The sequence below is a fragment of the Megascapheus bottae genome, unplaced genomic scaffold, assembly GCF_031878675.1.
Source record: "Megascapheus bottae isolate mThoBot1 unplaced genomic scaffold, mThoBot2.hap1 HAP1_SCAFFOLD_76, whole genome shotgun sequence".
NCBI lineage: Eukaryota > Metazoa > Chordata > Mammalia > Rodentia > Geomyidae > Megascapheus > Megascapheus bottae.
The window spans coordinates 469,912-493,568 of NW_028327824.1; the positions used below are offsets into that span (position 1 = coordinate 469,912).

At 41.8% G+C, this 23,657-nt stretch overlaps 3 protein-coding genes and 1 long non-coding RNA gene across 7 annotated transcripts in view; 1 reads left to right on the forward strand and 3 right to left on the reverse strand.

Moving 5' to 3' along the window:
- Window positions 1–23,657, forward strand: part of LOC150039124 (uncharacterized) — a 226,264-nt gene that overhangs the window by 25,368 nt on the left and 177,239 nt on the right. The gene's annotated exons all lie outside the window — the stretch shown is intronic.
- LOC150039126 (uncharacterized) overlaps window positions 1–23,657 on the reverse strand; it is a 46,140-nt gene that overhangs the window by 6,228 nt on the left and 16,255 nt on the right. The window contains exon 3 of one of the 2 annotated variants that reach the window (XR_016534523.1): window positions 22,856–23,169. The exons of the other annotated variant lie outside the window; for it this stretch is intronic. This is a non-coding gene — a long non-coding RNA (uncharacterized LOC150039126). Of the gene's footprint in view, window positions 1–22,855; window positions 23,170–23,657 lie in introns of those variants that run through there. 2 annotated transcript variants of the gene reach the window in all.
- On the reverse strand, window positions 6,867–18,895 carry LOC150039127 (zinc finger protein 763-like). 3 transcript variants are annotated; one of them, XM_090327999.1, is made up of 5 exons: window positions 18,631–18,895; window positions 10,803–10,929; window positions 10,548–10,608; window positions 9,766–10,256; window positions 6,867–7,040 (listed from the first exon to the last, which is right to left on the reverse strand). In XM_090327999.1, coding segments are annotated over exons 2-5 (675 nt in total). In that variant the 5' UTR covers window positions 10,924–10,929; window positions 18,631–18,895; the 3' UTR covers window positions 6,867–7,038. The 3 variants fall into 3 exon arrangements, with proteins under 3 accessions (XP_090184125.1, XP_090184127.1, XP_090184126.1); XM_090328001.1 differs by having other exon boundaries at window positions 9,766–9,890; window positions 18,631–18,890; XM_090328000.1 differs by lacking the exon at window positions 18,631–18,895 and adding an exon at window positions 11,055–11,160.
- On the reverse strand, window positions 7,772–9,757 carry LOC150039128 (uncharacterized; the record flags this gene model as incomplete). Its single annotated transcript, XM_090328003.1, has 2 exons — window positions 7,772–7,955; window positions 9,006–9,757. A coding segment is annotated over one exon (750 nt), but the record flags the coding sequence as incomplete, so codon positions are not given.

Below are 23,657 nucleotides of genomic sequence, written 5' to 3' on the forward strand. Positions count from 1 at the left end.
TCATAATGAATAGGAAAGGAATGATGGCAGAAGGAAATATTTCTCACATTTAAGAAATATTTTCTGAGTAACACACCTACTATCTGGTGAATGTAACTGTAATCCTTCTATACATTACAATAATAATAATAATAATAATAATAATAATAATAATGAAATATCTTCTGGAAGTCGTGCTGTGGTTCAAGTGGTAGAGCACTAGCCTTGAGCTAAAGAGCTCAGGGACAGCATCCAGATCTAGAATTCAAGCCCTACCACCGGAATAAAGAAATATCTTCCTACCAAACACAATTTATACTTTTGTTAATCAAGAGGCTGGGAACTGGAAGGTCCAAGTTCAAGGCCAATTCATCACAACAGTCTGGAAGACTCCCTGTCCATAATAAGTAGCAAAAACGGATGTAGGCATTGTGCCTCAAGTGGTAGAGCCCTGGAGTGGTCTAGAAAGCTGAGCAAGAGTAAGGGGCCCTCATTTTAATGATTGGAACCGGCTGAATCTGAAAACCAAAGAAACAAAGAATTGCCCTTTTGCTTTATATCTTAAAGCTTATTATAATTTTTTCTCATAGGGGAAAGATGTACATTGTGGTAAAACTTGCTCTATTAAATCTAATGCACAGAACAAAGTTTCCATTGAACTCTCTGATATGATTTACTACTCTCTTCTCACTGAAAGCTTTTCCTTAATGCATAGGTTAATATGCTTTTCTGTCCTTGTGTATCTAGGACAGAGCTCTCGTTTTTCCTTTTGGGGTTGCTCCTGAGTCTTGAATTAGGGCCCAGGCACTGATTATTTTGTTCCAGGTTAGCAGTCTCCCACTTGAGCCACAGCTCCATTTCTGGATTTTTAAGTGGTTCATTGCAGAAAAGACTCTCACAGACTTTGCTGCCTAAGCTGGTTTCAAACTTTGATTCTTTGATCTCAGCCTCCTAAGTAGTTAGCAGTACGGTGTGAATCACCAGAGCCCAGCTGGCATAACCTTTTCTTTTGTTTAAATCACTATTAGGAATTCTCTTATCATGGGAATATCATCTTTTTATATATAAGCAATTCCTCTCTTGAAAAATTTTTATATTTAATTCTATCCCAGTGAAATAGTAGTACTTTAAAAATTATGTATTTGATACCCTATCTTCCAAAGCTCATGGGATGTTCTTGAGTTAATTGCTTGCTGAAATATTCCCATCAGCCATAGTTCTGTGTATCTGCAAGGTTTTCCCATACTCACATGCTTGAAGGACATGACCAGTGACCTGACAACTATAGCAGCAACAACACTTGTTTTCAATGCTTATCAAGAAATTGCCTAAATGATAAAGCCAGTTCAAACAAGGTCCTTTTTATTGAACAGTATTAATTAATATTGAAAAATAATTTAGAAATAGTAGCCATTGTCATCAGAAAGAAGGATATCACCCCATTTGTAAGGAAATGTAAAGACCTGGAAAAAATCATATTAAGTGAAGTAATCCAGACCCAAAGGAACATAGGCTCAATGGTTTCCCTCATTTGTCATAATTAGTACAAACCTTGGACTCTCCTAGCAGAGGATTACAATTAGCTCAAAACCAAGTTACAAAAAGCTGCATAGGATGAGGCTAAATGAAAGGACCTCCAGGATATGGAAACAAGAGAAATATAATATGTGATTGTTGTTCTAAATGTACTATGTTATTTCCCAACTCTTTTGTTGTCCCTTGTCATATTGTTACAGTATCTTACCTTGTTATTTGGTATATGGTATATACATTTATTTGTTTTTTTGAAATAGGAAAGGGAAGGGGGAAACAAGATGAGGGGAGTGGGTGGGAGGAGGGAAATGGGGACAAAAACATGAGAAGGGGTATCAATGTATGTGAAGTAATGCACCTTTTATCTGGGGAATATAAGTGTAACTCTTCTATTAATTACAATAAAAAAAGAAAAAGTAGAACATATAAAAGAAATAGTAGCCATTATATATAGCTAAAGTAATATCATCATGTCTTTATCTTATATATTTGCTTCTTAATTTTTCCTCTAACCTTTAATGAAATGTGTTCATTTCAGAAGTATCTTCAGTGCTAATATAAAAAGATAAATAATTACCATATTTATATATTTGATATATGGCATTGAAAGTACTTACAGAAATACATACACATTTTGAACTACTTTTACTTTATAGACCACACACCAAATAAATGGAACAGATGATTCTTTTTGGTATTTTTTATTATAATGTTTTGAGGGGTTAGTTACATTCGACAGATGGTAGGTGAATTACTGGAACAGATGATTGTAATGTCTCCTCTAAGTTGTCTGAATCAGACTCAGAAGAGTCTGAATTGCCATATTATGAGTATTTCTCCATACAAAATATACATCAAATGGAGGGTGAAGGTAGGGCCACCACATTGAAAGGAGGATGAAGTTTGGACAACTAAATATGTCAGAGGTCTTTTATCCTTTTTTTTTTTGACCTGGGACTTGAACTCAGGCTTGAGCTCTGTCCCTGAGCTTCTTTTTGCTTAACACTAGGGTTCTACCACTTAAGCCATAACCCCATTACTGTCTTTTTCTGAGAATCTTATAGGATGTGAGGGACTTATGGACTTTTTTTTGCCTTGGCTGTCTGTCTTTGAACCACAATCCTCACATCTCAGCCTTCTTAGTAACCAGGATTAGACTGTGAGTAACCAGCACCTGAATTCTGGGGTCTTTTAGATGACTTACACCACCACTGCTTACCATTGTTACACAATACCAATGTGTTATTGTTGCATTAGGGTCACGAATATGCCTTAGGTTACAGTAGAATGAGGGCTACACAGTCTGCCATACAGAGATGCTCCCCACTGCATCGCTCTCAGTGGGAAATCACTCCTGTGTATTTTTCATTGAGTGCTTCTCCTCTGTGCTTTCCCATTCTCACAGAGGGTCACACCACATACAAATACAGTACTGCAGGAACCTTAGACGTCTCTTACATTTACCATAGCTCTGGAGACCATGGTCAGTTCTGCAAATGCTAATCCCATAATTAGTGCCCACCAGATCTTGAAAGTTTCACTTCCTCTTTCCCTATTTGGCTCCCCTTTATGCTTGCTTCTTGCCTTATTGCACTGGCTAGGAATTCTAATACTATGTTAAAGAGGAGTGGCGAGAGTGGTCATCCTTGTCTCGTTCCTGATTTTAGAGGGAATGGCTTTAGCTTTTCGCCATTAAGTATAATACTAGCTGTGGGTTTGTCATACACAGCCTTTATTATATTGAGGAATGTTCCATGGATTCCTAGTTTCTCCAGAGCTTTTAACGTAAAGGGGTGTTGGATCTTGTCAAATGCCTTTTCTGCATCTCTTTAGACAATCATGTGATTTTTGTCCCTGCTCCTGTTGATGTGTTGAATTATATTAATCGATTTGCGTATGTTGAACCAGCTTTGCCTCCCTGTGATGAAACCTGTTTGATCATAGTGTATAATTTTTTTGATGAGTTGTTGTAGACGGTTGGCCAGTATTTTGTTGAGAAGTTTTGCATCGATGTTCATCAAAGAAATAGGTCTGTGGTTCTCTTTCTTTGATGAATCTCTGTCTGGTTTGGGGATGAGGGTTATACTGGTAAGCTCTTAATATGGTGTGTGTGTGTGTGTGTGTGTGTGTGTGTGTGTGTGTGTGTGTGTGTGCTAAGATTTGAAATCTGAGGCTCAAACATGGCTTTTTGATTATGGTTAGTCTTGTTCCACTTGAGTCAAGCCTCCATTCTCTTGCCTTTTGCTGGTTAACTGAAGATAGTGCTCTCTTGTTGTTACCTGCCCCAGGTGGCTACAAACTCTGATCCCCTGAGCCTTTTAGTATCTAGGAATATAGGGATGAGCCACTGGCATGTCATTTCTTTATTAAGATATATTGGCATGCTGTTTTTTTCTTTATTAAGTTCTGTGCCAAATGTCACAGGGAAGCATATCACTTACAGTTGGGATTACTCAGATAAGACACAGGTGGTAAACACATGGGTAACTTTAGTTATCGTCATCAACATTCTGCCTGATTACTATCATAAATTGGTACTGCATAATTTGAATTTCTGAGCCATAATTTTGGAAACAACTGAGTTACTTACAAACAAGTGGATTCTGTCTTAGTTTTATAAATTGTTAGCTATTTCCAGGGTTGTTAATTCTGCACTAATGAAGCATGTTAATTCTGCACTGCTGAAGGAAGACCTTTCTCATGTCCTCTGTTTTGTAAGGTCATCATTTGCCTGCAGTGTGTGTGAATAACAGGTAGTTTCCTGTCCCATCTTCCTGTATTTCTATCTCAATGCCAAGCCCTTTTCTGAACACATGTGAATCCACATCTGCTAGCCATAAATTAATAAACTACCCTAGGCAGCTGGTCCTTTAAAGAATGAGCAAATGTCAGTGCTACAGATGAAGAACCTTAAGAATGAGTTCCTCCTAAAAGGTCTTCCCTTCCTCACTGCCTCTCCATCCACTACCCACGGGGGATATGCATCTGTCTTCATTGGATATACAGCCTTGGGCTGGGACCCCGCAGCCTTCAGAACCATAAACTTCTCAGAGTCAGGTCTTTTATTATAGCAACAAAAACTAAGACATCTACCATTTCCTCACACTCACACTATTTTCTAGGTCAGGAAATGCAACTGTTTGGAACAAGTAGAGACAATTTTGAAAAATACATACAAGTATAATATTTGATTTTTAACAGACTGTATGAGTTTGTAATATAGCAATCTGATGTCCTCAAATATACTTGAATGTTAACTGCTGAAATTAGTATGTAATTTGCCTTTGGTTTTGAGTTCAGTTTTTGGTGGTGCTGAGGTAGTCTTTACCACACAGCTGTGTCCTCAGCCCACAGCACAGCTTCTTATTATTAAATGCCATTGCACAATATCTCATTGCAATTGAACAATTTGGGAATTCTTCCCTTATGAGTTGGGGTGCTGACCAACAGAACTTATTCTTCATTGGGAAAGGCCTGTCTGTTCATTACGAACCACATGTTGGGCCTTACTGATTCTACTTTTGAGTGGAAAAGCAATATTCACTTCTGTGGTCCTAAAACCATTTTGAATCCCTGGCTGAAGTGAAATAAGAAAAAGATGACATAACAGATGAGGGATGTGTCTCAATTACATGGCATCACAGGCCGTAATTTGCCATCTGGTACCCATAAACTTGGTTTCACCCAAGTGTTAAAATTGTCACATAGAAGCCAGGAGAGTGGTGTTGGGGTAAAATGCTTGCCTAGCATGCACAAAGCCCGAAAATTGGTTCTTCAGTACCAAATACACAGAAAAGGCCAGACGTGGTGCTGTGGCTCAAGTTGTAGAGTGCTAACATTGAAAAAGCCTAAGGAAATTGTCCAAGCCCTGATTTGAAGCCCCAAGACTGGGAAAAAAATATGAAAAATTGTCACATACACTGGAATGAGTTATAAATATGGATGTTCTGCTTATTCTATTTCTAGTGTTTTATCTGTAAATTTTTCCACAATAATTCAGACTACTATGTATATTGTATGATGAAACTGTATGGTAAGAAAAGTTTTAGTGACTATACCCATGGTGACAATGAGATTCTACCATGTCAGCCAGTCTATTTTTTTTTAAGATAAAAATGAGTTCAATAGCCCGGAAGTCATTAAATATAGACAGTTTTACTGGTAAACTGTTTATATTTTCATTGTTTCACTGAAATATAAAAGTTCCAACATTCACTTTGGTAAAGATGGCATGGTATAAATTTGATTGTGCACGGATGGAAAAAATGAGGTCTGAACATTCAGTAGAATATTTTTCATTTTCTCCGTCTCTCCTGTCTCTATTTTAACTGCTGCGCTTTTATGATCCACAGTGCCACCCCTGGAATTTTGCTTATTTAGAAGTAAGAGTATCTCAGAATTTTCTGCCTGGAATGGCTTCAAACCTGGTACAAGTGTGAATTACTGGCACCCACTAATTCTCACTAATGGGAAATATGTTCACAGCCAAGAAATGTATGTAGACAGATTGATGGATGGATAGGAAAACAGAAAGACAGATTTTTCCAACAATTCTTTATTGAAAAAGACACTCAGCCAAGTTCTCTTTTGGGGAAAAATGAACAATGGAGGCCTCAAGTTTGCTTTTACCAGTTCTCCTGGTCATACAGAAAACCCTAGTTCTGCATCGTTATTTTGAGATTATTTTGAGGTTATTTTTGATGTTTGCCTCTAGTGTGGCTAGACAGTGATCCTACATTCTGCTTTCTCCCATAGCTGAGATGATAGGAAGGTGCCACCATGCCCAGGTTTTCTGCTAACATGAAGTTTAACATGAACTTTTTTGCCTATGATGATCCAGAACTACAATCCTCCCAACCTAGCTTTCTACACAGAAGCTACAAGTGTGAGGAAATAAATGCCTGTGTTTAGGATCTCTGTGGTAGTGTTTAATGGCAAAGTTGGATAACTAATATAACAGGGATGCGGAAACATAGCATGGAGAAAGGCTGAGCCAGGGTAAGAGGACTACGAACCAGGTGAGGGACAAAGTGAGAAGACAGCGTGCAGGGAAGGTCAGGGAGCAGGCAACAAGGAACTGTCATGCCCCTTTGCCAACTGAGAGGCCAAGCATCTGATTACCTTTCCACCTCAGGAGAATGAGAGGAGCCGATGTGATGATTATTATTTTTTCTGTGATTATTTCTAATTAGTTGTACAAAGAGGTTTTAACTCAGCCAATGAGTTAATGAGTACACTGCACCTTGATAATTGTCTCCTTCTTCCCCATCTCCCTCAACCCTATGTATCTCCCCTCATTTTACTAGGTTCCAGTTTCATGGAACTGCATTGAAGAGTATTATGCTATCAATCAAATCCTTATGGATTTTATTTACTTATTTAATACCTGAGTTGAATTCACTCACAAAATATGACCCCTTTCTAGATGCTTTGGATACAATGCTTCTGTCGCTGTCCCTGAGGCACTCACTGGAGGAGAAACCAGGCACATGGGCATTAAATGTTACAGCAGAGGTGTTCACAGGGTCCTGTGGGCACGTAGTGCAAAAGAGGGCCTAAGTCACCACCACCCACATAATGATCATCAGTGACAAAGAACTTTCAGGATCACACACACATACACCAGACCTTGAAAAAGTGCACTCACTGGCCCCTCATGTCTCGCAATCATAGTTACTCAAGAGGCTGAGATCTGAGGGCTATGGTTCAGACATCCAGGAGAGGCCATGAGACTCTTTATTTTCAGAAAATGCTGATAGTAGTACATAGCTCAAGTGATAGGTGTAGCTTTGGGCCAAACAAGCTCAAGGATGGAGCTCTAACCCTGAGATCAAGCCCAAACACACACACACGTGATCTAGAGGACTAGTGCTGCCCCTGTGGGTAATTTACCGGAAGCAGCTCATCATGTCTCCTCTCTCAGGGATGACATCCAGTGGTTGACAGGATCTAGCTAAACCATCAATGCTCAGTCCTCAGTGAGGATGCCCCTAGACCCTAGCAGACTGGCTGGAGGCACTGGCATTGGGGTTGTGCTGTCCCACCCTCTTCCTCTGGCCTCTGCCCCCACACTCTCGGGCACGCCCACTCTGCACAGGGGAAGGTGGGAGAGGAGGCCTTGGGTTCCTTGGCTGGAAATTGCCTTGATCTGCTCTCTGGTTAGTGGATGCGCTTGGGAGCTTTAGGAAGATGCAGTATTTTCTGTCATGCTGCTCCCTTCAGCGCAAGGTAGGAACAGCCAGGTTCAGTTACTGGGTGGGGGGGGGAATCCCATGGCCCACAGTCTTCCATATCACACCCAAGGTGCACAAGCCTGCATGGGTCCCAGGGGGCCATGGTAGCCAGGGTACTGCTCTACTATCTGAGCACACACTTGCTTGCTTTCATTCTTTCCTCCTTGATTTTCTTTCCAATTGTTCTCTTTTTTCTTCCTCTTCTTTCTTCTGGTTAATTAGAGATAAGAGTGTCAGCCAATGGATATTCCTGCCAGGGCTGGGTTTGAACCTCCATCCTCAGATCTTAGCCTCGTGCATAGCTAGGATTACAGATATGAGCCACCAGCTCCCAGCCTGTTCATGTTTTGAAACAGTCAATGCTTTTCCTTCTTATGGTTTTAGGTACAGCATATTCAAACATAAAACAAAAGCGATGATTTGAGGCTCACACATGTAATTCCAGATAGTCAGGATCTGAAGATTGAGGTTCAAAGCCAGCTGGGGGAGAAAAGTCTGAGTTTCAACACTACTTAACCAGCAAAATATGCCAGAATTGAAGATGTGGCTCAAGAGGTAGAATTACAGCCCTGAGTTCAAAAGCTAAGTAGCAGTGCCCAATTCCTAAGTTCAAGCCTCAACACATACTTGTGTGTGTGCACATAACACTCGCACACAAATGCACACTTACACATACACGGAGAGAAAAGTTACATGTTCAGTAGTACAAAATTAATGCTTTCTTTTGCTGTTTCTTATCACCCTGGGTTAGTGAGACCCATTGTGAATAAAAGACTGAGGTACATTCCTACCAGAACCTCCTCATCCACCCCTCATTCAGCTGCCAGACTGGTATCTTCCAGGCAGGCTGCTGGTATTTGTCCACTTTCTTCTGGAAATCCCAGGAATCCCATCCCTAGCTGGAGACTTGGCAGATGCCTGTACTTCAACAGCCAGCCAGCTACTCTCCCAAATCTCAGGATACAGAGGTTCACTGGGCACTATTCCTGGGTTGGTTTATCATTGTCGAAAAAGAGCAACCTATGCCTAGAGCTCTCCACATCTCAGGATCTGAAATAGCAATAGCAACTGTAAGGATATACAGGAAACAGCTTCTCCTCTTAAAGAAAAATCACTAGCTGTAAGCTACCCAGGACTACACTAACAGTGAGAGGCTGTCTCAAAAGAGCAAAACAAGCCAGAAACCAGAGGTTCATGCCTAGACCTCTGGAACTTTTCATACTCAGATAATAAGAACAAATGTTTTTCCACACTGCTTACATTCATACGGTTTCTCTGGAGTGTATACTTTCGTGTCTTTGAAGATGATAGGGAAGAGCAAATGCTTTCTCACACTGTTTGCATTCATAGGGTTTCTTTCCAGTATGAATTTGCTCGTGTTTTCGAAGGCGAGAGGGGAATGCAAAAGTTTTCCCACACTGCACACATGTGCAGCATTTCTCTGCAGTGTGAATTCTTTCATGTTCTTTAAGGGATCTAGAGGAAGAGCATGTTTTCCCACATTGCTTACATCCATGGGGTTTGGGTTTCCCTCTAGCATGAGACTTTTCATGTTTTCGAAGGTCACTAGAAAAAACAAATGTTTTTCCACACTGCTTGCAACCATGGGGTTTCTCTCTAGTGTGAATACTTTCATGTCTTTCAAGGTAGCGAGGAAGAATGAATGTTTTCCCGCACTGCAGACATCTATAGGGCTTCTCTTCAGTGTGAAGTCTTTCATGTCTTCGAAGGGAACAGGAAAATGCAAATGTTTTTCCACATTGCTTACACTCATAGGGTTTCTCTCCAGTGTGAATTCTTTCATGTGCTTTAAGGTAATGAGAGGAAGGGAAGGTTTTCCCACATTGCTTGCATCCATAGGGTTTCTTTCCAGTATGACCTCTTTCATGTCTTCCGAGGGTGCTGCTAGAAACAAATGCTTTCCCACATTGCCTACATTCATAGGGTTTCTCTCCAGTGTGAGTTCTTTCATGTGCTTTAAGACAACTAGAAAAAGGAAAGGTTTTCCCACATTGCTCACATTTATAGGGTTTCTCCATGGGAAGAGTTCTTTTGTGCTCCTGAAGGGTAGTGGAGTTAGGGAAGGGTCTTCTACAATGCAGACATTCACAGCAGGGTTCAACTTCAGTGTCGATTTCTTCATGTCTGTGAAAAACACAAGAATGGCTACAGGAGTTTTCACATTGCATAGCTGCAAATGGATTTTCCTCATGGTGCATTCTATGGCCAGTTTGATCCTGATGGGATTTCCTGCAGGCTCTCCCACATTCTTTATGAGTGGTGGGGATTTTCTCCCATTCATAATTCACAAAGGCTGTCTGTCCTGGGTGAGCTCTGAAAGGCATACCCATGGGGGAAGGAGTAAGGATGGTTTCTCCAAACACATGGGTATTAAAGGGTGCTTCTCCAGGTAGAGTCTTCTTATTCAAAATGCTTTCTGCATCCTGTTGGAAGGCTTCTTCACACTGACTGCCCTGTTCATGTTCAGACACTCTCTCTACAAATTGAGTTCTGTGAAAAACAAACACACACACACACACACAGAAACTGAGAACTGCTTGCAAACTAGGAAACCATTAGAAAGTGTCTCCTGAGCTTTCATGATGTCCTCTAAATGCTCCCAATATTGGCATATTTTTTTAGATTCCTGAATTTTCTAGTTTTGGAGCTCCATTTGTATACAGTTTAAAAGGAATGTTTTCTAGGATAAAATCAATTTCTATCTGTGTGCATTTGTATAGCAGCTTGGTTTAAAAATTTCCTGCCACTCTGCATAGTATTATCTCTGGTTACTGCAATTACCTTACTTCCTCCCTGGGATTTTTGCAGTTAACTTCAGTCTTTTCTTTTTCTTTCTTCTTTTCTAAAATGCAAACATAGAAATCAATGATTTTTCAACAATATAAAAAATATTAAGAATGCAACTATCATCATGAATAATGTGATCACAGTATATTTATAATCATATATTCACCCACATGTTCAGTTTTTCATTCCAAATCATGCAGCATCACTCAGGGCAGGAACAGCTCACAGGTTAAGTAAGGCAATATTTACCTAGAGAGGCCAGATTTCTAATGATTTCCCCCATCACATCTCGGTAGAGCTTCCTTTGAGAAAGACTTAGTAAAGCCCATTCTTCCAGGGTAAAATTGATGGCCACATCCTCAACGTTCATAGTCTCCTAAAATATTCCACAAAGAATTCCAAAGCAGGAGTTAAAGTCACAGAAATGAGATGAGTCTCATCTTATTTTTTTTTCAAAAAGATACCTAATGTTGTCTATATAGTCAATTATTAAATACTCACCAGACATCTTTTCTACATGGTACTTCTCACATAGTACTTTGTTACTTTTTCCTCCCCACAAACCCACAATTCTAGCACTCCTTAAACCTGAGAAAGGAAGAAAGAGCTAAACGGAAAAAATATGATGTAACAGAGGAAGAACAAAAGAACTTTAAATTTGTTTAGATGATATTCTACAAAGTGACTGGCAAAATAGATCAAAGGAGGGGACATGAATCCTTACTAGGATAAAACATAAATTCATTCAGGACACAGTTGATAGCACACAGTAAGAGCAAGTCTACAATCTGACATTTTTGGCAATCTGGTATCTATCGGGAAACATGTACTTCGTTTCTTTGTATCAGAGACATTAATTAAATTGTCTTGAAACAGGAAAGATAAAAGTAGAACACTTTCCCCTACATAATGGCAAAGGCCTAAAATTTAAAGCATGGAGAGGATGATGTAGCACAATCTGAAGTTCAAGGTCAGCAAGAGCTAAATAATTTGTTTCAGACTCATGTATTTTTGTCAGGGCTTCAACTCACAGCCTGAACACTGTCATGTAGCTTTTTTCCTCAAGGTGAGTGCTCTACCTCATGAACTACAGCACAGCCTCTAGTCATGTTTTGGTTAAGTGGTGAAAGGAGACCCATAAACTTTCCTACTTAGGCTAGCTTTGAACTCTAGTGCTTAGATTTCCGTCTTTTGAGTAGATAGGATTGCAGGAATGAGCTAATGGACATCTGGCCCAGCTCCAGACTTATGTCCTAACACTTTTGTCGCAAAGTATTGTAGCCAATAAAACCTTGTCTGTAATAATATTACCCAACACATGGAGTAGTTTAATATGTGTAAACTAAGGGAGACAAAAGAAAATTAGGTGCTGAACATATTAATCCTTCAAAACAAAGGATTAATATGTTCAGCACACTAATGAATGAAACTATATAAAAATACACAAGGAGGGGGCCAGGAGTTTGGCCTAGTGGTAGAGTGCTTGCCTAGTATGCACGAAGACCCGGGTTCAATTCCTCACTACCACGTACATAGAAAAAAGCCAGAAATGGTGGTGAGGCTCAAGTGGTAGAAAAGCTATAGCCAAGGACAGTGCTCAGGCCCTGAGCTCAAGCCGAGGATTGGCAAAATAAATAAATAAAAGAAAAAAAAACAAATACACAGGAATGACTTGCTAGTCAAGATAATTTTGTACATATAAACAAATTTTCCTGGGACTGACTCACAATCACAAAGTAAAAGGTTATGCATAAATAAAACTGAAAATGATGCACACTTTACTAACTTTATTGGCTAAAATTAAAGATCTGAGCCATTGGCATCGGGACATATGCCACATTTTTTTATTTGGCCAGTCCTGGGGATTGAACTCAGTGCTTGAGTACTGTCCTTGGACTTTTTCAAGGCTACAGCTGTACCACTTCAGCCTAGCACCACTTCAAGTTTTTTTCTATTTAGTGATACCAAGGAATTGAACCCCAGACTTTGTGCATGCTAGACAAGCATTCTACCACTAAGCTAAAGTCCAGGCTCTATATGCCATCTTTTAAAAATGTTATTATTGTAAAGGTGATGTACAGGAGACCATGGTTATATCAGTCAAGGACTAAATACATTTCTTTTTGGACAATGTTATCCCTTGCCTTTTCATCCCAATCCACAAGTTTTAGTTCATTTTCAATATAGTTAAACATACCACTGTTGCATTTATTCACTGTTTGCCTGGTCACTTCTGTTTCTCCTTAACCTGTTAAAGACATATATACACAAAGAAAGAAGATGAAAAGAAAAGAAAGCAACAAGAAAGAAAAAGAATCCCCATTTCCACATGCTGGAGTTCATTTAGATAAGCATTATTTTATATGATCTGATGCACAGAGGCATTGCCCCTTCATGTTCCTCTCCTAAAAATGTCCTCCTTTGGTCTCACTGTGGTAAATGACTGTAGTCCTGTGAAACATGTGCCATCTTTTTAATATCCAGAAAATGTAATGTGGATTTGTTTCTCTCGCATATATATGTGTTTTGAAAAGTCATCTTAAATGGCCCCCACATCAGGACCACCTTAATAAATTAGGAAGCAGGCTGTCTCTAACCTCATACATGTGTGAAACCTACAAAGGCAAAAAAAGATCCTAGGATTTCATCTGGAACAACTTCAGCATTTGCTTTTGGAACTTTCAAGGGTCAAAAGTAAAAGAATAGTGTTCAGTGTGTAATCATAGAGAGATACAATTAAAAATAGAAGGCCAGATGCTACCACCTCATAGCTATAACCAAGCTACCAGGAGGCTGAGATCTGAGGATCACAGTTCAAAGTCAGGCAGGGAAAGAAACTCTGTAAGACTCTATCTCCAATTAATCACCAAAAATGCCTGAAGGGAAGCTATGACTTAAAGAATATCCTTGAGTGGAAAAGCTGAGGTTAAGCTTCACTACTGACAAAATTAAAAAAAAAAGTTCTAAGTGGAAAGCCAGGGCTCCAAGACCTATGAAAAGCAGACAGGAGGGCCAGGAGTTTGCCCTACTGGTTAAAGTGCTTGCCTAGCATGCATGAAGACCCGGGTTCGATTCCTCGGTACCACATACATAGAAAAAAGCCAGAAGTGGTGCTGAGGCTCAAGTGGTCGAGCTCTAGCCTTGAGAAAGTCCAAGGACAGTGCTCAGGCCCTGAGCTCAAGCCCAGGACTGGCAAAAAAAAAGAAAAGAAAAAGAAAAGCAGACAGGACAAGGGAGAGCATGTACACAGGAATGTGACAGTAGAAACTAAGAGACTGCAGCTCTAGCCCTGGCTGCACAGGAAGTGAGTCTAGAGGCCCCATCCTCATCACAAGGTAATATGGTGACAGACCTAGTTAATGAAGTGACTTCTATTCGGAGCCTAATTACAGTGTTTGAATCTGGCAGGGTAGTGACTCTCCCAGCATGGGACACATGACACATTGGTAAGGATAAGACAATCTATCTTCTCATATTGCAGAAAGCTGAAGAAAGCATTATCTTGGAAGAGGGCCTTCTGTCCAAGACTTAAGTACTTGAAGCTATTGAAAACAGGAGCAATCTCAGTTCCAGGAGTCTTAAGGGACCTCAGCACAGTGTCTGAAGAAGACATGGCTAAAAGGTTTCATGGGGCTAGGGTTAGTAGATCATGCCTAACATCCTAGTTACTCAGGAGACTGACATGTGAGGATTATGTCACAAGTCCAGGATAAACAGGCCAGTCCGTGAGACTCTGATTTTCAATTGACCAGCAAAAATCTGGAAGTGGGGGGAATAAGTGGTAGAGAATCAGCTTTGAGTGAAAAAAAAACAAGGAACATTGCCCTGCATCTAAGACCCCGGATTCGCATTGAAGAAAGGAAGAAAGAAAGGGAGCATGGCCTAGTGGCAGAGTACTTGCCTAGCATGCACGAAGCCCTGGGTTTGATTTCTCATTACCACATAAACAGAAAAAGCCAGAAGTGGTGCTGTGGTTCAAGTGGTAGAGTGTTGGCCTTGAAAAAGCCCAAGGACAGTGCCAGGCCCTGAGTTCAAGCACCAGGACTGGCAAGAAAAAACAGCAAATAAATATTACAGCTGGGAATTTTGCCCAGTTGTTGAGTGCTTGTCTAGCATCCAACAAGGCCCAGGTTCGATTCTGAAGCTCTGTCACAGTGTACATGTACTGTCCAATGGGGAAATGGCTTCCAGAACCAGTAGTAAACACGAACAAGTTTTGACTTGGGTGAGCTGAAAGATCCAATGGGAATAGCTTGGAAGCACCTACTTAAGAGTCTCTTAAGGAGTTGGCAGTTTGACTCTGTGGAAGAGCACTTTCCTAGCAAGTATAAGGCCTTAAGTTTGGTCCTCAGCTCTGAAAAAAATATATATATACATATATATATATACATATCTATGTATACTTCTAGATTAAAAAATTAAAGCTGTGTTTCCTAGGCAACAAAGAAAAGTGTTTCCATAGTGAAACAGGGGCCAGGTTCTAGGAACTCTGAAAGCTGATAAATGAAAGCAGCTCCAAGATGCTGGACAGTGGTGTGCCTTCTGATCAGTGGACTGGGATCCCTGGAGGAGAATCATCCAAGCCTTTGGAAGGAAGAGAGTCAGCACTCAGGATCTATCTGCTGCTCCTGGGTGCTGGCTGCTAGATGGGACTGAAAGCAATCAGCAACACACATGGCAGCAGGTGGCCCCCTCCCCCTACATGGGTGAGATCTGAGAGAACTGAAACTGCAGGGAGACCACCTGAACCCCTCACTGCTAGAAGTAACAGTGCCAAGGTAATGAAAAGCCCTGGAATGAAGAGATTCACTATAGAATTCTTCCAGACTAAAAGAAGTATCAATAATGTCCCACTAAATGGAAAGAAAGGAACTCTGTCATTCATTCTATGAAGTCACTGTTACTCTAACAAGGAAACAACATAGACACGTTACTTTTCTTTTTTTCCCTTTTTCTTTTGTCTGCCATTCCTAGGGCTTGAACTCAGGACCTGGGCACTGTCTTTGGACAGTTTTTGGTCAGGGCTAGGAATCTGCCACTTAAGCCACAGTACCACTTCTGACTTTTTCTATGTATGTTGCACTGAGGAATTGAACCCAGAGCTTCATGCATGCTAGGCAAGCACTCTACCACTAGAGTGCTGGCTAGACAAGATGTGTTTACAAAGTATAAAGAATGTCTACGTAATTCATCTTTTGGCCAATGTGGATAGAGAGAAAGATTACATTAGAAAGAGAGACCAGAGTGAGCATGGTCTTACATTCACCGACAGTGATACTGCACATGTTAATAATCTCATGCACATTCAGCTTGAAGTAATCAATTATAAGAAATCTGTTTCTTTATTCTATGTTCTCAAGTCCTGAATAAGAAAATCTCTATCTTCCACTCACTTCCTAACAGAAACTTCTGAAATACATATGCAAAACAGTATTTCTTACGTGTGAGATTTCTGTCTTATTTTGCTGACTAGAACAATAGATTGTGTTCACTCTGTCCTTTGGGGCTTTTTAAATAGTTGACTCTCAGATCTGAGTGTTTCAAAATTATTTGTTACATTTATCATCCATTTCTTTTCTCTATGGTTTTCCTTTTCCTTTTCAATTCCTTCAGTAAGTTTTTCTCATGGCTATGATGTTTAAGGCAACTATACAAGAATTGTTGTAACTGTCTATGTTGGAAAGAAACTTAATGTGATTTAGTCTTTTTTTTTTTGCCAGATCTGAGCTTGAGCTCAGTGACTGAGCACTGTCCTTGGACTTTCTCAAGGCTAGAGTTCTGTCACTTGAGCTTCATCACCACCTCCGGCTTTTTTCTGTGAATGTAGTACTGTGGAATCCAGCCTGGGTCTTCCTGCATGCTAGGCAAGCACTCTACCACTAGGCCAAATTCCCTGCCACTGGTATAGCCTTTTATAGAAGTTAGGACCAGCTATTGTTACATGTAATGTTTCAGTTAAGAATTTGAAATGGGCCGGGAGTTTGGCCTAGTGGTAGAGTGCTTGCCTAGCATGCACGAAGACCCGGGTTCAATTCCTTGGTACCACATACTCAGAAAAAGCCGGAAGTGGTGCTGAGGCTCAAGTGGTAGAGCTCTAGCCTTGAGAAAAATCCAAGGACAGTGCTCAGGCCTGAGCTTAAGGCCAGGACTGGCAAAAAAAAAAATTGAAATGAAGAAAGTGGAAGAAAAGCATGTGATCTGTACCTTCTTTTTTTCTAAAAAGGAAAACAATACAAAACAAAAATGTGAGTCCAGGGCGGGGAGTTTTGCCTAGTGGTAGAGTGCTTGCCTAGCATGCACGAAGACCCAGGTTCAATTCCTCGGTACCATATACATAGAAAAAAAAGCCAGAAGTGGTACTGAGGCTCAAGTGGTAGAGCTCTAGCCTTGAGAAAGTCCAAGGACAGTGCTCAGGCCCTGAGTCCAAGTCCCAACTGGCAAAAAAAAAAAAAACAAAACCAAAAATGTGAGTCCATTTTAGAAATTTCATGGTAGTTGAGTTTGACATGTTATGTATATAGAAACAGGACTAATAATCTATATAAGTAAATTATTGAGAAAAAGAATCTGTTTATCCTTACAATTTTGTCTTTCTTTCTCCCATTTCTCCTTCAAAGTTGGCATCAAGAGACAAAGTGGTTCAGTGTTCTAACTTGGGCTTTCTGATTATTGGTTCCTGCTTGCTAACCCTTCATTCTGGAAACATGTTTCTGTATATGTTACAATTCTAGGTTCATTCAACACCCACAAACATCCTCACACACCTGGTGAAAATTAAAGTTTGACTTTTTTCTATCTAAAAGGAAAGATATTTGAGGTGAATAAAAACAGTCAGTCCACTGAAGTTTGGTGGGTTCCAAAAGAGTCATGGATGAGAACTATAAGTATGACATAGATGTAGCTTATGAGCAGTAAGCTGTAAAACTTTGTCCAAAGTTAGCACCTTAGAATTGTGGTGAAGGATAGGAAATTCCTGAAAACTCTTAAGAGGTGAGGCCCCACCCACCCTCAGGGAGAGGTCTGCATGAATTCCTAGAGGCAGGGCTAGGGGCTTGGACCTGGCAGACCTGCACCAGGAACTCATCTCTTTTGTCATCCCTTGGTTATCTCATATTATTACAATATTTCACCTTGTTATCTGATAATTTTATATGTGCTTAATTGGTTATTTGAAATTGGATAGGGAAGAGGGGAAATCAAGATGGGGGGGAGGTTGGATGATAAATGGGGACCATGTCATGAGAAAGAGTATCAATGTTTGTGAAGTTATGCACCTTTTATCTGGTGAATATAATGTAACCCTTATTAATCACAATAAAAATTCCCTGATAATCAAAAGTCAACATCTAGCTTGTTGCCAGGGACACAGGCAGCCTGCAATGCTAGCTACCCCGGAGGATGACATGTGTAGTTTCTGGTTCAAAGCTAGATTAGGCAGGAACATCAGTGAGACTCTTATCTCCAATTATCCACCAGAAAGCAGGAAGGGCAGCTGTGGCACAAGTGGTAGAGCACCAGCCTGAGTGAAAAAGCTCAGGGGCAGTAGTCAGGCCCCGAATTTAGCGCCCACACCTGCGCGTGTGAGCACACACACACACAACCAATATCATAAACCAAGTCTGAAATCCGTACAGGTCAGAGAGGACAACAGATCTCCCCAACATCCACCGCCACCACGTGGGTGCGTATGGATCCCCCTTTCTAAGGAGGGTGGCAATGTGGGAGACAGGTGGAAATTCAGATGTCACAAATGAATCATCAGTTCTCTCCACCATTACACCAGGAGTCTTTTCCAGGATGGAAAAGCCCCAGCCTGTGGTGACTTCACCTCCTCTGGAGCAGACAGGATGGCCAGGACCGGGTGGCAGGACTCCTAGGACTCAGGTGCCCGCTGCCAGCCCCGCCCCGCCCCAGCCCTTCTCGAAGGCCTTGGAGGGCTGAGGAGCCCTTCCCTACCTGGAGGAGCTCTTCACTACCCGGCCCCCTAAGGCCTACCAGACCCAGCTGAGGCCCTGCCTTCCGGATCCGCCCCCCACCCCGCCCAGGATCCTGACCGCGGACCGGCTTCCGCACTCACCACTTCCGCTCCCCGCGCACCCCGCTGTCCTCGCGGAGATCCACAGGCACTGCACCCCACACCCCCGCGGGCGGCTCTGAAACCAGCCCGGGCCGTGACGTCTGTGGGAGTCTAACCCGGAGAAACGTCAGCAGCGGGGCCGAGGCCCGGGGTGGAGGGCGCTGGCGTCCAGGGAAGAGCCCGAGAGGCCGCGCTCAGGACCGCAGCTCAGCTTCCGGTCCGCAGAGCCGAGGCTGTGACCTCCTGGGCCACCAGGCAGCAGAGAGGGAATGAAACTGGCGCCTTTGGGAGACTCCAGAGGCCTCCTACCAAGGACGCTTCTCATTGGTCAGCTCCTGAAGCCACTCTTCCCCTCAGCCAATCAGAAACAATCTGTGCGACTGTCTCCACCTAGCATAGCCCCACCCCCTTTCCTTCCTGGAGGCCTGAGTCACCAGATGTGTTGCCCTGACTGAGTTGACTTCCAGGGAAAGAATCTAGTAAAACACCTCTATCAGTTCAAGCTTTAGCTCTTGGGGCGTTCAAACTCAGCTTAGGGATACATCAGATTTTTTCCCCAGGCATCCATGTGTGTGTGAGCAACAGGGGCTCAAGGACTTCAAGTCTCAAGGACTTCACTTTCCCAGGATGAGTTGCAACTGTCATCCTCCAATCTCAGCCTCCTTTCAGCAAGGATTCCAGGCATGAGCCAATTCCACATGGCTTGTTTAAAAGGCTGTGGTTCTTGGTCCTGGGGCTTGAACTCTGGGCCTGGGTACTGTTCCTGAGCACTTCAGCTCAAGGCTAGTGTTCTACCACTTGACCACAACACCACTTCTGGTTTTGTGGTGGTTAATTTTGGAGATAAGCGTCTCATGGACTTTATTGCCCAGGATGGCAATAAAGGAACTGCGATCCTCATATTAAAATCTCCTGACTTGCTAGGATTACAGGATTGAGCCACCGTGCCCAGCTTAAAAGGCTTTTTATCTTTAAATTTGGCAGAGATGCAGTCTGTCATCCTAGCTATACACACACACACACACACACACACACACACACACACACACAGAATTCAACATGCTATTTTATTACTTTCATTGCATCCTTCCTTTTTCACTGAATCTTATATTGCAGCATGCTTGCTAGCTTGCTTCCTTCCTTCCTTCTTTCCTTCCTTCTTTTCTTTCGTTCCTTCCTTCATTCCTCCCTCCCTCCCTCCCTCCCTCCCTCCTTCCCTCCCTTCCTTCCTTCCTTCTTTCCTTCCTTTCTTCCTTCCTTTCTTCCTTCTTTCCTTTCTTTTGTGGGGTGGCTCAAGGAGCTTGAACTCAGGCCTAAGCTCTGATTCTGACTCGTTAATTTTTTCCACTATAAGTCTGACACTCTACTGCTTCAGCCATTGTTCTATTTTCTACTTCAGGTGTTTAATTCGAGATAAGAATCTCTTGTACTTTTCTTCAAAAACTGGCTTGGAACTCTGATCCTCAGTTTTCAGCCATCTGAATTCAAAAGATTAACAGATGTGAGTAAGGAGTGCCTGGCTATCACTGAACATTTTAATTCTTTGGCCAGTATTTACTCTTCCAATCCATCTCTTTTATGCTAAAATGTATTAAATTTAAAAGAGTTTTCCTCTAGACAACAGTTTGGTATTGGTTTTTAGTACACTGTGCTTCTTCACATATTTACACAAAGTCGAAGTGATACTCGATTTTTAGTAGTACTGGTAAACTTTTCTACTCAGAGTTTTCACTTGCATAATGTATCCCATTTCTGCCTTTCCATTTATTTTTGCACCCTCTATATTCATCTTATTTGTTTGGATATCAAATACATTTGTCTCCTAATTTTACTCTCCTAGATTTTACAAGGATTTATTTACATTGAATGTAAAGTTATCATTTGGGGAAGTATTCATTGGAGGTTGAAGCCAAGGGTTTGTGCTTATTAGATATGCCTTCTAGTTCTGAGCTATATCCTCTAGCTATTCTGCTTTCTTTATTTATTCATTCATGCATTCATTTTTATTGCTGGTCTTGAGGCTTGAACTCAGAGTCTGAGTGCTGTCCTTGAGCTCTTTTTGCTCAAGACTATTGCTTTGCCACTTGAACCATATCTCCAGTTCCATTTTTTTAATTGGCTTATTGGAGCAAGTATCATGGAATCTCTAGGTTGGCCTCAAACCATGATTTTTGGATATGAACATCTTGAGATCTAGGATTACATATATGACCCACCTATGCCTAGCTTTTTGTTTTCCTTGCTTTATTTGGACACAGCATGTTGCCAAGTGGCCCAGAGTAGCCTCTAATTCATTCCTAATACACCTTCCTAGTATGTAGAATTTTAGACACCTGAGTTCTAAGTCCACTTTCATATAACGTCATCCTATTTCAGAGTTAATGCAGGTGTCTTAGAATACTCTGGATTCCTCCCATCCTATATGCAGCTGATATCCTTAAGGATTTTCTCTTCAGAGATTGTAATTACTCCTGTATTGCTGAGAATATTGATGTGTGAGAAGAGATGAGCATAACAAAGGATTTTAGTATTTAAATCATTTTGTACATTCTTCTTTGCCAGATCTTTGTTCTAATAGCATTTTCCTTTGCCCTGAAGAACTTCCACTAATTTTGAAGATATTACTATATATACATGTATATAAATGACACATTTGCTAATATTATCACATTCACTCTTCTATTTTTTTATCTGAATTTTTCTTTGTTAAAATCGTTTTTTTATTTTGCCAGTCCTGGGGGTTAAACTCAGGCCTGTCCACTGTTTTGGGGCTTTTTCAAGGCCACTTTTTTCTTTTTTTTTAATATCAATTGAATTTATTACAAGTTACTAAGCTCCAAGGCACATTACAGTGTTCTGTTAACTACAGAAATGTATAAAGGACGAACAGAGCAGATTCTCCATGTCTAGCATTTGGCTCTACTGTTCAAAAGCATCCGTGCATCAATAAAGCAAAAACCAAAACAACAAGTGAAGATCCAACACATTCAGGTCAGTAGAAACAAACCAAAACATTTCCCCCTTCATAAACTTGCAACAAAAAAACACCCCAGCCCTCCCCCAACATCCCCCTTCACCATTTTGCAAACGAAACAGGAAAACAAAACAGAACAGAACACAAAATTAAGTGAGGACCTCAACACTTGGGGCTGTTTAGCAAGAAGCTTTCACCATTTTATAGGATCATCATTAATATTATTATTTTTTTTTTAGGCAACAACACTCGCCTTGGCAAAACAAGAAAAAAAGACTTTCCTTTCATGTGTGTGTGTGTGTGTGTTTTTCCTTTCAGAGTGCATAACATTTACAAAAATACACACCAGCAGCAGTGGTTGCTAAGGGCTATTAATTCTGTACCTAGGCAAACATTTTGCCACCAAGTAAATGCTAACGATTATGATGCGAATAACCCAACTCATATTATACTGCTTAACACAAACCAGCTTATCCTTCAAAGGAAGAAGTTACATACCTTTGTTCCAAAATATAGAAACATACGACGAAAATAATGTCTATACATAAGACTAACTTTTTGCAGTTTGTTATATTCACAATTCTACATCTTGGAGGGGTGGAGAATGGGAAGGGGAGGGGTGGGGGGTGGAGCCCTCTGGATGGGAGAGGAACTAGGGCAAAGCAGGTGGTGGCCTAAGGGTTCAAGGGTCTCTCTCCTTTTTCACTTTAGCATCCCCAGCTAGGATAGTAGCGATTTCGCCCTGCATGAAGGCCCAAGGTACATTCGACCCAACTAGGGGGCATTTCTCTCCGCTGGGACAATACACCTCACCAGTGGCCCCCTGGGCCTTGATACTTTCTCTAGAACAAGGGAAGCAGAACTTATGGCTAGGGACGGAGGGGCACTGGACAAAATGCGTGTCCTCCAAACGTTCGTGGCAAATGGTACAGCAGAGGGGTCCGCTGTTGGCCATGGGGGAATCCGGAATGTTTTGGGGGTGCACTTGGTCCATGCCCGGGTGGGCATTAGGTGGTGGGGGCGCCACCTGTAAATTCAGGTCCCCATTACGTGAAGCCAAGCAGCGCTGCCCGGGCACGGAGGCTGGAGACAGGGGGCTGCTGCTGTTGCGCCAGGCAGACGCGGTGGTAGAGTGCAAGGAGCTGCCATTCTTGGGCAAGTGCGCCTTGCCCAGAGTGTCTGCCACCAACATGAGCATGGCCATAGGGGACGGCCCATTCTGGGGGACTGACTCCGGCAGGGTGGTCCGGTTGGAATGGGGTCCGAGGGGCGGTGGGGGCGGTGGCGGCGGCAGCCACCCCGCTGTGTGGCCTGGCACCGCAAAGCCCCCAGCCGACTTGGTGAGCTTCAGGGCCTCAATCTGGTTGGCCATCCACTGCTGCCTCTGCTGTTCCTCGCCCAGCTTCAGCGCGCCCTCGGCCGAGTCTGGGGGCTCGGGGGACGCCTTCCTCTTCCACAGGCTGTCAATTTTGTTAATTTTTGTCAAAGACCCAACTCCTTGTTTTGTTGATTCTTTCTATAGTTCTTTTAGACTCCAATTCATTTAATTCTGCTTTGATTTCCTCCTGGATCTGAAGAATCAATATGGTGAAAATGACAATCTTGCCAAGGGCTATCTAAGAATAACCTGTGAGAATCTGTGACTGGATTAGAATGGTAATGGCCCGGTGGGAGGCCTTGGTCATGTTCTGGAGTAAAGAATATGGATGGTAGACTCAGTATAAATAGAACTAATAGGTGGTAGATATGTGTTCCTTCCCAGTTAAAAGACAGATAGGAATGATTACTAGATAGGCATGCTCATGAAGTCTGTACTTTTGATATCTGGGCTCTGGTTAATTTTGAAATGGGAAGCACTAACTGACTCTGTATGGGATTTAACATCCCCTCTTACCTGACCAGTTCTCCCCAGCTTCCTCTGGGGGGAAACTTGTGGCAGCAGTAGTTCTGTGGAGGGGTGTGTGGAAACTCCCTTTTTCCTCTTCTTGCATACCATCTTCACTAACTTTACTAATAAGCTCTACCTTCTCAAACCAAGACATACTCATACCAG